Source organism: Manis javanica, chromosome 5 (genome assembly GCF_040802235.1).
Source record: "Manis javanica isolate MJ-LG chromosome 5, MJ_LKY, whole genome shotgun sequence".
Lineage (NCBI taxonomy): Eukaryota > Metazoa > Chordata > Mammalia > Pholidota > Manidae > Manis > Manis javanica.
The window spans coordinates 41,539,362-41,552,777 of record NC_133160.1 but is presented as its reverse complement, the minus strand read 5'-3'; the positions used below and the strand labels follow the sequence as shown (position 1 = coordinate 41,552,777).

The following is a 13,416-nucleotide window of genomic DNA, read 5'->3' as shown; positions in this document are numbered from 1 at the left end:
TATTATATTGAATCTGCTGTGATTTCTTCATTCACTTCTACTGTAAAAGAAAGCTGGCATTCATAGCTACTTGCCTATGACTTTGTAGCAAAATTATTATGTATGGCTTTTGTGATTTTTTTACTGTTACTTTGGAGACCCCAAATGCACTTTTTCAAATTATCTTTGCTTTTAATGTTTAGTATTTTAGAAGATCCTAAATTTACCTTTACATTTTATGACATAGAGAATGGAAATGGTTTTGGGTTTGAATTTGATATCTATGATTTCTATCTTTTATACTATAATACATTTTTAAAAAACTGAGAGAACACTTAGATTTGTTTATTGACTCACTGCATAGCTCCTAATAGCAACTTAAGTCTTATGGTGTAAGACACCCCCACAAGGTGATATTAAGTGTACTGTGTGATATAATGCTTAAGGTCAGTATTTCTGGCACTTGGGAAAACAGATGGGTTTGTGAGGTGTCAGTAGTATCCCATGTTCTAATTTAAGTGTGCCAGTCTGCTGTTTATCAAGGTTTTTTAGAAGTCATGTTTGTGAGAGAGTAAATCAATTTTATTCCTTAGAGGCTATGAGGCAAAACACATAGCTGTATATATAGCTGATAGAGATACAGAGGTGCTTTTTTTTTCCTGATAAAAGTATTTCAAGATAATTCAAATATTTTGAAGCAGAGTGAACATTCTAGTCCAGCGCTATCTCACTTTGAAATGAAGAAACTAAGACTCAAGAGTTTTAAATCATTCAACTACTTGGTAGTAATGAGATTCCTAAGTATCAGGAAAAAAATAATTCAACAATAAATGAAGATAGAAACAAACTATAGCAAAACAAGCAAACAATAAAACCAACATGCATCTCATTGCTGACGGGGTTAATGCTCTCACGGTTAATACTCTCAAGGTGAGTTGAAGCCTTACTGCCTCCTGTTCAAAAGCTTCAGGCGGGAATTGGGGTCTAATGTTTTCTTCACGGTTTCGACAGTCTGTTTTATGTCAAATGGCAATGAGGCGGAAAGTCAGGGGGTGTACAGGCATGCAGGTTCTTGGAAATAAATTAACGAAGAGCGAATGAATTAAACCTCTTATTAAACAACCAACCAATAAAACCCCAGCCAGAGAAAATCGCCCTCTTGTGTTAACTAGAGCTCCTACAAAGTTTGCTCACTTTGATGGTCTTAGGACCTGCACAGTTTTTGCCGGATGTTTGTCCCTCGGAGGTTACCCAACCGGCAGGGTGGTCATGAGCTGGGGAGGCAGTGGCTCCCAGGAATGTGGGCAAAACCCTCCAATGAGGGCAGCCCTACCTGTTTGTCCCCACGCAGCTCCCTTCGGAGGCGGGGCCCGCCCGCCCCCGCGGGCCCCGCCTCGCCCGTCCCCGTCCGCCCCGTCCGCCCCGTCCGCCCCCGTCCACCCCCGTCCGCCCCCGCCTGGGGTGATCTGGGTGCCGCCCCGGGTCCCTCGCGGCACCTGGAACCGGCCCGCCGCTACCACGCGTGCCCGGCCCTCTCCGGGATTCCCGCGGTCCTGATGTGCTGGAGCCGGGTGCTCCACCTCGCACCCAGCTCTGCACCAGAAAGCGGGGGAAAGCTCGGCGTTACATGGGCTGGGACGTTAGAAGCTAAAGGGGTGCTGCTTCCCAGCTAGCTGCGAGGCTGTAAGGAAGCTGATGAAATATTGATTCCTTGATTGAGTGAGTCATGTTGGCAGACCTCATTTCACTTAATGCATTAACCAGCTCCATGGAGGTGTTCTGGTTTGCAGTGAGGTAAAAGCCTCAGAAGAGCTCAATAATGCAGACTGGAGGCCTGCCAAGGTTAGTACTGGAACTTACATCCGGAGTCCAGCCTCCACTCCTTGCGGCCTCCTTTGCAGCCTGGAGGAGCAGGCCAATCTAACCGGTTCTGCGCCCTTACTCTGCACTAGAGTCTTTGCCAGCCAGCAACCCAGTGCCCTGGGGTGTGTGAAATACCGGCGGGGAGAGGAGGCGGTCAGGGAGGGCAGAGCATTCCTTTGCGGCCCGTTAAGGACTCAGGAAACAAGATGGATATTAAGGGTGCGGCACTGTATGTATTCAGTCATTCAGTAAGCCTGCCCGCCGCCACCTGTCAGCTGCAGGACAGGGGTCGGAGGGATGGAGACTGGGGCTGGGGTAGGGTGGGCTGCCGGTGCTGAGCGGCCCCGAATAGGGCAGCAGGAAGGCAGAGTTGATGCCTTGGTTAACGTGGCCCGCAAGTAACCCACTGGCTCCCAGGTGGGCTCCTGGGGGTGTGTGAATGAATGCGTGGTTGTGTGCCTGCTTGCCAGCCAGCCTAAATTTACATTCTCTTCTCGGGGGTGGGGGTCAAGAAAGAGGTTGGGTCGGACCTCACTTGTACCGGAGGCACTGAACCTTAAAGACAAGGTCGTCCTAACTCCTAACTCCCTACAGATAAAAACTAAATTACTAAATTGTCATATGAGTGCAAAAAAGTCCAATTATACTCTGATTTCAATCCAGCCATTCTCGCCCACATTTAAAACATCCAGTGTCCTCATTTTTATTTGTCGGTATTCCTGAATTGAGGGGTCCAAAACATGCCTTGGACAGTCTCAGGGTAGCGGAGAAGGCCCCAGCAGAGTCTCCCACAAGTAAACTGTAATAATCTTCTCTGTGCCTCGGTTTCCTACTCTGTTAATTGGGTGAGCTAACTTCCGCACAGTGGGTAAGGCCAGATCCTTACTAAGGGATGAAAAACTTTTTGTTAATCTGACCTAGACGACTGGAGTCCTTGTTCTGGTCCTAAATTACTGAGAAATTCCTTCTTCTCCTTCCTAGTTTTTCAGGGAATGAGGCTGGGTTCCACTGTCCTGAAAGCACTCTGCCCCGGTCGCCTTCGGTGACTGCCAGACCACAACTTGCAGCTCTTCCCGACTTGGCGACCGCAGGCGGCGGCGCCCCAGCGTCCCGGCCCCGCCCCTCCGCGCGTCCCGGCCGCCGCCAAATCCCGGCGCAGGAATCACGCGGGCTGGAGCCGCTCTGGGCATGCTCAGTGGCGGTGCAGGTGGGGCCGCCGCTGGACGCCGGTTCGGGCCGTGTCGAGGGGCGGGGGCAGAGGGAAGTGGGCGGGAGCCGAGTGCCGGGGGCCAGAGTCTCCTCAGTCGCCGGGCGCTGGGCAGGGGGTGACCCGCGCGGGCCGGGCCGGGATGAGCAATGGCATCGGTCAAGGTGGCCGTGAGGGTCCGGCCCATGAATCGCAGGTGAGTTGGCGGGCTGCGCAGGCGGGCCCCTGATGCTCCTCTCCCGGAGGAAGCTGGTCTCCAACTCCCCTCAAAGGCCAGTCTAGATTTGAATGTCACGGGCCGGTCTCCGGCCCCCTGGGCCCTGGCTGTGGCCTCTAGGGCCCTGTGGGCCTGGAGCACTTCACGCTTTACTGTCCCTTTCACTCTGCCCTGGAGGCGAACGTGGGGGTAAATAGTTTGCGAGGCCTGGAAGAAGATTTCTATGAACTCTTCCCAGTCCCATTAACTTGAGGTTTGCTTGTTCCCCTTTTAACAAACATAAAGGGATCACTTCCATGAAGCTGCAAAATCGTTTGGGAGAACTTGGGAGCAGTTATGGGGACACCAAGAGCTGTCAGGCAAACTCCTTTCAATTATGCCAACTCAGAAGTTCTCTGTTAACAATGTTACTTTTAAATCTGCAAACGGAGGTGATTTCGAGACCCTAAATGTGAACCCGCACTTTTAATCAGTACTTTAGCAGTTCTTAACTTTAGGTTAAAGAGATGGGAAAACTTAAACAAAATTTTGACTACTGGGGAGAAAAAAAAATCAAGGACAGTTAAGTACACGTGTTTGAAACATGCCACTGTTAACAGAGGGGGAGAGTTATAATAAATACCGTTGGAATTTAATCTTTTCTGTTTCTACAAAGTAATGTTTTCAGAATGATTTGACATTTCATTCAGTGAAGAATAATCTGTGCTTTACAGTGACCTCTTTTAATCAGTTTAGAAAGTTGCTTTGGAAAAGTTACTTTTTAGATAGGTTTAACTTTAAAGAATGGAGTAGCCGGAAATGGGCTGTGTCCTTCCTAGTTGATAAGTGCAGTTCTAATAAGGTATTTTCTTGGTTTCTCAGTCAACTTGCGGGATATTTGACTTACCATATGGCTTTTCCACTTTGGTCATATCAATTGGTGGAGGTCATCGGTAGTTCTTCTGACAGCTGAGGGCATTAGAAGATCATAAAATCAGGAGGTTGCCAGAATCTTTGACTTACCTCAATCTATTTTCTCTTGGCAAACAAGGATCATTATTCTGGTTGTAGCTATTGGAAACCAGTGCTTTTGTAATTTTTAAGTAATTTCTAAAGCTTTTTAGGGAGGGAGTTTGACTTTTTGTAAGTCCTAAGGGAATATGTGTATTTCTGTGTATATTCAATCATTCAAAACAAACAGATCCCAAAGTCATTTAAATGATTTAAAAAGGTTTTTCTTTATTTTGGATTTACATGTATATAGAAGTTCCTTTTTTCCTTTGGAATAATATTGAGCACAAGCTAGATCATTGTATTGAGTACTTGAGAAAGTATTTAAGGACTTACCAAATACACAGCATTGTGCTCGGTGCTGTCTGGGGGACAAGGTGACTGAGGTCTGATGAATGTCTTCTAGGAGCCGGAGCCTGTCTGGTGAGGGAGGGACTGTATGCTGGCAGGACGCTTGGAAGGTGTTGGGACAACTGGGAGGGATGCCCCGAGTGCGGTGTTTTGCCAGTGTAGGCCTGGAGCCCAGTTATATGGGGGGATGGCAGGAAACACGTCCAAATGCCATGTGCTTTTGGAAGTAGAGTGAGGTGATGATAGTTGAGCTCTCAGCAGAGAGCTCTTGTTGCGTCAGGATTAGGGCAAGAGGTAAGAAAGCAGTAGTTGGGCTGAAAGTGGAAGAGGGAAGGCTGAGTAGATAACACTGAGATAGTTTACTGGCAGAATTGACAAGATTTGGCTGCTCATTGCCGATGGGAAGAAGGGGAAAGGGGAAGAATATAGAGTGATTAACTGAGGTTTGATGCTCAAGGAGGTGGAAGAGGTTTGGGGAAGGTGGATGGTGAAGTTGGTGTGTTCTTTCTTGGGTATATAGAGATACGTGAGATGCGGCAGTGTCAAGTACAAGTGCAGTGTCCCACACAGAGTGGATGCCGTTCACGTGTTGACCCTATTCATTATCTGAAGTGCGGGTAGGCCCTCCATGTCTTTGCTGGTGTTCAGTGGACTGTTAGAAACCGGGGTTAAGGTCTCAGGTGATTCAGGGATTGACAGCTAGAAATCTTTTGCACATAGATAACAGGTTAAGAACATTACAGTGAAGAGATTTTTCAGGAGAAAATCTTATTTGTATGTATAAAGCACAGATCTACCTACCTATATGCAGTACATTTAAAAAAAAAGGAATGTTGTAGTGAGAGAACGAAACTAGGGATTGGACCCTGGGATATACTTGTCTTTAGGATTCCAGGGAGAAGATTGGCTTGCCGCTCACGGAGGAGACCCAGTTCAGCAAATTGTCATGGCAGGGAAGGGAGAGTGTCCTGAAGGAGGTGGTGATGGTTGGTGTCAGGTGTTGCCAGGATGGTGCCCTGATGATGCAAGTAAAATGAGGTCCTTGGTTGGTCATTGGTCTTGGAGACAAGAGTATTGGCAGTCTTCTAAATTTCAGGAAGAGGCAATGATCCAGAAGTTGGTAGTGAAATGGAAAGAGATATATGACTGGCCAACCAAAAATACTTGACCTAAACATGCAGATTATAATAGTAGTAAGAGGCCTTTTTTTTAACCAGTGAGATTGGTGAATATTAACTCAACATTAAGTGCTGGCAAAGGAATGGTGATAAAATCATAAAGGCTCAAAACCTCTGGAACTCTCGTATTGGGGAAATTTGACAGTAGATGTCAAGATTAGAAATCTATAAGCTCTCTGGGCAATTTCATTTCTAAGAATTTATTTTATGGATTGTATTCCTACCTACCTAGATGTATGTGCAGGGATGTTTGTTGCATCACTATTTGTAGCAACAAAAAATTCTAAGTGACCTAATTGTATAAAGATGGGGACTTTGTCGAATTATGGCCTATTCATTTGGTAAAATGCTCTGCAGAGTTTATAGAAGTGTTGATTTTAAGAGCTCCAAGATAGGGGATTAAGAGAGAAAAGCAAGATAGCCACAAAAATAAACACCTATAGCAGCAGAGTAGAGTTGTGTCAATATGTGCATTAGAAAATGTTACACACACACACACACACACACACCCACCCACACCCCCACACACCCCCAGCTGAATCTGTATAGAATGATTCATAATAAGCCTTAGAGTGGTAAGTCTGAGGAGGAGGACTGAATCTTTTAGGTGATGGTTGAAGGCTCTTCTTTTTCTCTTTCAGTTTTTACTTTGTTCATGTATAGTTTTATGATTAATAAATGCATACCTATTTATGTAATTTTAAGAAGTTACCTAGAAAGTCTTTGGCCTTAAATAAAGAATTTTTAGGTGATAGTCTGGGAAGGTTGAAGGAAATTGTTAAAACTTTTTCCTCCCTGATTTATTGAGAATAAGGAATATATAGCACTGTGTAAGCTTAAGCTGTACAACATATGACCCGACTTACATGTATTGTGAAATCTTTATCACAGTAAGTTTAAGTAACATCCATCACCTCATATAGATAATAAAAAAAAAGAAAAAAGAAATTTTTTTCTTGTGGTGATAATGCTTAGTATTTACTCTCTTAACAATGTCCCTGTATATCATACAGCAGTGTTACCCATGGTTATCATGTTGTATATTACTTCCCTTGCACTTACCTTATAACTGGAAGTTTGTACTTTTTGACCACCTTCCTCTAATTCCTTAACTGCCCACCATGGCATCCACAATTCTGATCTGTTTTTCTGAGTTTTTCATTTGTTTGTTTGTTTAGATTTTATGTGTAAGTGAGGTCATATAATATTTGTTTTTCTCTGACTTACTTCATTCACTTGGGAGTAGTGCCTTCAAAGTCTACTCCAATCTTGCAAATGATGGGATTTCCTATTTTGTAGCTGAGTAATATTCCATTGTATAAATATACATCACAGCTTCTTTATCCATTGATTTGTCAGTGGACACCTTGATTGTTTTCATGTCTTGGCTATTGTAATTAATGCTGCTATGAAGATGGGGTGCAGATTGAAATTTTGTAATGTTAATTTTTTAGAGTAGAAGAGTTTTAGGCAAAAAGATGGCAACCAACAGAAAGGAAGGCCTGGAGTGATTAGGAATTGAGGGAGGCTATGGCAGCCAGGCTCTTAAAGTGTGGCAGCAATACTGAGTTTCTGAGCTAGGGGGCTTTGCAGTAACTAGTCCTCCTTGCAAGAAACACCCAGTACTTGATTCAAGCCAGTGTTATGTGCTTGTGTTTATTACCTTGTGACTTTTGGTTATGTGGCAGAAAAGTGGTAGGTTCAAATTGTAAAGTGCCATTATCTTGCATCAGTTAACAACAGCTGCCTCAGCTGAGCGTTTGCTCTGTACCAGTGGCACAAAATCTTAATCTTTGCAACAATCTTAGCAGGTAGAGACTATTAGTGGCATACCATTTTACAGATTGGGAAACTGTTCACTTACCCCAGGTTAGTTTCTTAGAACAGTCACAGTTACGCTTTTTGAAATGAGTAAAACATTAGCAGAAACTTAATTTGTTCATACTTATTAATGGGCAAAAGTTTAACATTTATGTATTGTCTCTATACCTTTTTTCTTTGTGAGTTCCTCCTTTGTTCTGCCTAGTTTTTATTTTTTATTGGTTTCATTTTTTCCACAGTTTTACAAGGCACATTAATTTTTTTTTCTCCTGTGAAGAGACAACACAATAATAATTTGGTAACTAATTTGCTCATTTTCTGTTGGTCATGGAAATACTAGGTGATTCTTCAGGGCCCTCTATCCTGTTCCATTGATCAGCCAGTGTCAGCAGGGTCCGGGTCAGAGGGCAGACTGCCTGGGTTCCAGTTTTAGTTGTCATTTATAAGCTGAGTAAATTTGAGCAAGAGACTTAATTGTTCCAAGCCTCTGGTTTTGTATCTGTACAATGGTGGTAATAATTGTATGTGCCTGATAAATTGTGAAACAAAGTCTTTTTCAGATATTTTTTTCCTGTGACTCACAATAGACTTTTAAGATTGAAACTCGGTAGATGCGTAAAAGCACTTCATAAGGTGTTACGTGTATTAAAAGGAGAACCATAGGCCCAAAGATGGAGTTATTCATACTGTTGTCCAAATGTCAGAAACCTAGGACTTGATACATAACCGACCCCCAGGAATATAACCTTTAATCAGCCAACATGGAATTACCTGGTCAGCACTAGGAAGTGTACTGATAGACTCCTTCTGTTTCCCTTATGAGGGCCACCTTGCCTAAAACAAGGTTCTCTGCTAATAATTTCTTTTTTACTGTGCTCTCTCTACCTTTAAAAACCTTTCCTTTTTTGCAGGTCAATGGAGTATCTTTCTACTTGCTAGATGGGAGCTGCCCAATTCATGAATCACTTAAAGCCAATTAGATCTTTAAATTTACTTGGTTAATTTTGTTTTTTAACACATGCAGTCCACTCATATTTTCTATTCTGTTTTATTCTACCTCATTTAAAAATGCATTTCTAGATCCATTAAATTGACTTCAAGATATACTAATGAGTTGCAGTTGGTACTGTTAGTGTGATTGTCGTGAGGTTCAAATGAGATAAAGTATGTGGAGAAAGCTCTATGCACAGTGCCTGGCATGTAGCAAGGGTTCTGTGAGAATTGGTTGTCATTATTCACTGTTATTTTTATAGTTTAATGATTGTAACTTCATTCAGTAACAAGTATTTAAAAAATGTTTTTCCAAAGAAAACACCCAGTCTTGAGGGCTGGCAACCAGCGAGGCAATAGCTTTATAATTCTCTGTCTCAGCTGATAAGGTGAGCCCGCCCCATTTTCTGACTGTTCTTAGCTGCACTTCCTGATTAGCCTCTCAGGTGGAATTTAGTGTCTTGTCTATCAAGTTAAAAGGAGAAGAAAAAAAAATGCCAGTGGTGTTTTCACTGGGATTGAATCTTCAGAGTGTACTGAAGTCTTCCATTTTAAGGGCCACTGTGTCAGGGAAAATAGTTCGTGGTAGTCCCTTGGGTCTGTGATGGTGATGGCAGACGTATTAAGTGGGGAGACATGTTTGGAGAAGCTGCTGTGCACCAGGCACTGTGCGCATTTCTTTACCTTGGCAGCTTTGATTCCTCCTCCCACCAACTGACTGACTGAGTGCTTTTTATCCCCATTTTACAGAGGAAACTGAGACCCCTCAGATAATAATGCTTGGCCGCTCTGGCTCCAGTTCCCTCCAGTTCTCTTCGGAGCCCTTTGTGTGGTGACCTGTTGCCTTGGTGCTCACTGATGGAGAAGCCCTTGGCGTCCAGGGACTGCTGGTATCGTGGCAGAGAAGGCAGGGACACACAGCACATAAAAATACTAGTAGAATCTGTGTGTGGCTGAGATGGAGCCTCTGGGGGATTCTAGGAGCTGGAGAAAGAGCTCTCCCTGGTCGCTTAGATTAAGAGGGTGGAGTTTGCCTACCTGAAGCAGTATTCCCAGCCATCCTTTAGAGAGTAGCTATTACATTCTTGGCTCATGCTCTTTGGAAATTAGCATCCTTTTCTACAGATGAGGAGCTAGGGCTCAGAGACTGAGCAGCCACCCAAGGTCACATAGCTCGGTTACTGTGGAGTCGGGATTTGAGCCCTTCTCTCTTGCCTTTTTTGCTGTCATCTATCAAGGGGGTACAGTGGAATTTTCCAGAAGTTCTGTGATGTGTGATATTATCTTAGCTCTGTGTGCTGTGCATTCTATGTTTTAAAAATTTCTCAGTTTAATTTCTAATATGGTAACTATCAGTAGATAAAATCAACACTAATAAAGGCTCTTTGGGCTTCACAGTAATATTTAAGAGTATAAAAGGGTTCTAAAGTCACATCATCTGAAAACCACTTCTGTCAAATGATACTGTTGTTGAAGGGATTAGATCAGATATATGTAGTATTCAGTACACTTCCAGGCATGTAATAACCTTTTAGTAAATCATGGCTGCTGTTATTTTTTTAGTCACACTTGTTACTGACAGCCACACATAAGAAGGCAGGAGTAGAGGACCAAGCAATGGAGAGAGGAGAGTAGAGAAGCAGGGGAGTGGAATGTCATGGCCAGCAAGGAGGAAGGAAGGAATGCTGCCTGCATCAGAGGCTGCACAGGTCAGGGCCCTTGCCCAGCTGGCTGGTTAGGTGATTTGGAGGGAACTGTTTTAGTTGATGGGTAGGAGGTGGTGTCCTGGGGGCAGTAGGTTGGTGGGTGAGGGCATGGAGCTGACACCTGTTGACTGCCCTTGAAAGAAGAGAGGGGATGCGAACTCAACAGCCCAACCAGGTTTATTGCTAAACCTGAGAGGGACCCCTCTGTCCTGGCTGTCCTGGCCAGCAAGAGGCTTTTTATAGCCAGGGCTTTTTGAGGGGGAATTGCCAAGGGAAAGTGGGCTTCTGGCTTGCTGACGTGTTCTCTGGAGGATACTTGTAGCCTAAGTAAGATGAAACCTAGGTCTCTCTGAGATGGTGGGTGGGCTTATTCAAAAGGCGGTATTCAGGTCCAGATTCTATCTTCCCTTCCAGTTGAAGGAGGGTTATAGGAAGGAGAGAGCTAATCCTTGTTCACTTGTGCAGTTTGGCTCCTGTAATAAAAACTTTCCAAACTCCTTTACTGTTTGTGTGGGACAACACACCTGTCCCAGACCCCAGCCCTCACCTGGGCATCACGAAGCCAGGCTCGGCAGACAGGTGTGTGTGCGTGCGCACATTTCCTGAGCAGGAGCGGGGTAGCTGCAGCGATTCTTGTGAGATACCCTAGGATGGGGTCCTGGAGTTTGGAACATTTGGAGGTTTTTTCCTTTCCTTTTGGTGGTCTTGACAACTAATGTGAAGCAAATAACCAATTATGTTTTAATGGTAGTTTAAAAGATTTCTCTGATGTTTTATCTTGATTAAATTGAAGTTATGCAGTTTTGGCGAGAATACCATGTAAGTGCTGTTGTGCTCATTTCATATCATATCGGGGGTTCCTGATGTCAGTTTGTCTTAGTATTGGGGATGTTGACCTTGATCGCTTGGTTAGGAGTTGTGTCTCCTAGGTTTCTCTGTTGTAATTATATTTTCTCCTCTTTGTAATTAATACATATCTCAGGGTAAAACTTTGCAGGAAGAGTTTTAGACTTTTTTTGCAACAGTATTTCCCCCCCACGGGAACACATTTCAGATTTTCTAATAAAAGTTACTGTGAATATAAGATTCATTTAATTACTTCTCTGACTTGATGAAAGGGATTTATCATATTTAAAATGAAGGACATTTGTATTTTAGGAGGCCAATGAGGACTCTACAGGGCTCTGTACTTTCAACATCTATAGCTCAATGCATACTGATATTTTGTGCTTTCTACTATTTCACTAAAAAAGAAGTTTGTTACCTACTAAATTGATTTTATTATCTATAGTTTGAAAGACCCTAGTGAATTTGTTACCCCTTTCAGAAGTTGGTAAAATCAGATTTTTTTTTTTTTTACAGAGTGAACATTGAAGTAAGGATGGTATTAGAGTGTTAGTCAGTCCTGGAAGCTGGGGGGGGGGGTGGGGGGTGGGGCTCAGCTCCCAGGAGGATAAGTAAAGCTTAGAATGGGAATTTTCAACTTCTGAGAGTCTAGGATTCTGAACTCACCATGGGATGGATGTCTACTCTCAGGAGCTTTCTTTCTCAGATGGCCTCACAGTCTCTCATGTGGTTGTACCTGCTGATTCTTATTTTCAGGTTTTTATTAACAGAGTGTAAAGCACCACAGTAGATTCTGCTTGGAAATTCTGCTCAGGGCACAGCCAAGTCACTCTGTGAGCTCCTGTTCCAGGTAAATGGGACTTAAGATCCCCAGGGAGCTTTTAAGAAAAAATGATTCACGGTGATGGAGACTAGCTCAAAAGTGAGAAAAGTTGCATAAATGAAGCTTTTAAAAATAGATTTTGGTCTGTTCTCTTCTTTTCCTAAAAGTTAGTGTTTTCATCTGAGTGCTCTCTGCTTGGTCAGATAGAAGGGGAATTGAGAGAAAAATGTCAGTAGTCCTGGGCTGATGCTCATATATGAGCACCAAGTAAGATGCTTTTCTTTTCTTCTTCTTTTTTTTAAAATACTTCTAAGATTTTCATTTTTAAAAATTTACAAAAACTTGCAAAAATAGTGCAGAGTTCTCATGTGTCTTTCACCTAAGTTCCCTAGATGTTATAATCTTACATGACAATAGTATAATTAAAAACCACGAAAATAACATTGATGCAATACTTTTCACTGGTCTGATTTATTCAGATTTCTTCAGTTGCCCCAATAATGTCTTTTTTCCTGGCCCAAAATCACACAGTGCATTTAGTTGTATTACAAAACATCTCTGTCTTAATTAAGCTTTTCTTAATTTGAGGGCCAACTTTTCCCATACTGGTAGGACATAGGGGTAAGAAGTGACATTTCCCCCAGAATAGCTCTGCTACTTCAGAAGATTGAGGAATTATGCTTTCTGGCATCCTTTGTAGACAGACATTTGGAGCTCTGAACACCTTGGTTGGGTTAATTGTTCAGTTTCGCATGTCAAATGAAGAGGACTCATGGGGACCCTTACTCCTTAATAGGGTGGAAAAGGTTGGATTTTAGAGTGAGTTGGGGGAAGGCAGGTCTCAGTGGTATGTCAAGGATTGGTTTTAGGCATAATTAGTTAAATCTGTAGTGCAGGGGCAACAGCGCAATGCCACCTGGGACCATGCAGGCCTGCAATCATCCACATTACAAACTCTGAGCACTGAGGTTAGGATGAGTAGCAGCAGATTCTTAGCTTCAGAGTCAGGGCAGGTAATTGTGTGTAGAGGGGCACTTGCCATCTTACGTAACAGGTTTACTCCCACATTTTAATGGCTTAACACCTAAAGGTACCAAAGAAGTTTATCATCAGCTCATGTAAGCAGATCACTGTGTTTGGCTTCCAGTCAGCAGGGAGCTTGTCTCCCATCCTCTGGAGCCTCTGCTCCTGGGGCCTCACTGTCATCTCTGTCCGGGTAGTGGAAGGGAGCGGGGGGTGGGAAGGTTCACCCATTTCTCGGCCTCCTGGGTGTTGAGGAGACACATTACTGGTGTTTACCTTTCTTTGGTCACCTGGTCGGACCTGGATGCAAGGACGTCAGGAGGCTGTGTTTCCTGGCTAGGAAGCCACTTTCCTGTGACAATTCCATACCGCAAAGAGGAGCTTCTCTGTTTCAGCTGCACTCAGTGTCCAGAGAGGTGACT

The 13,416-nt window shown here is 43.6% G+C and overlaps 1 protein-coding gene across 17 annotated transcripts in view; it reads left to right on the top strand.

Annotated features, from left to right (window-relative positions):
* Positions 1-3,080: 3,080 nt before the first annotated feature.
* The window catches only part of KIF16B (kinesin family member 16B), a 367,948-nt gene continuing 357,612 nt past the window's right edge, over positions 3,081-13,416 (top strand). For 15 of the 17 annotated variants that reach the window (XR_005062399.2, XR_012131532.1, XR_005062401.2 and 12 more), the window contains exon 1: positions 3,093-3,245. Coding sequence is in view for 10 of the 17 variants with exons in the window: in XM_037022423.2 (XP_036878318.1) it covers positions 3,199-3,245 (47 nt within the window). In the remaining 7 variants the exon portion in view is untranslated. Of the gene's footprint in view, positions 3,246-13,416 lie in introns of all 17 variants that reach the window. The other 2 variants (XM_037022417.2, XM_037022418.2) reach the window with 2 other exon arrangements.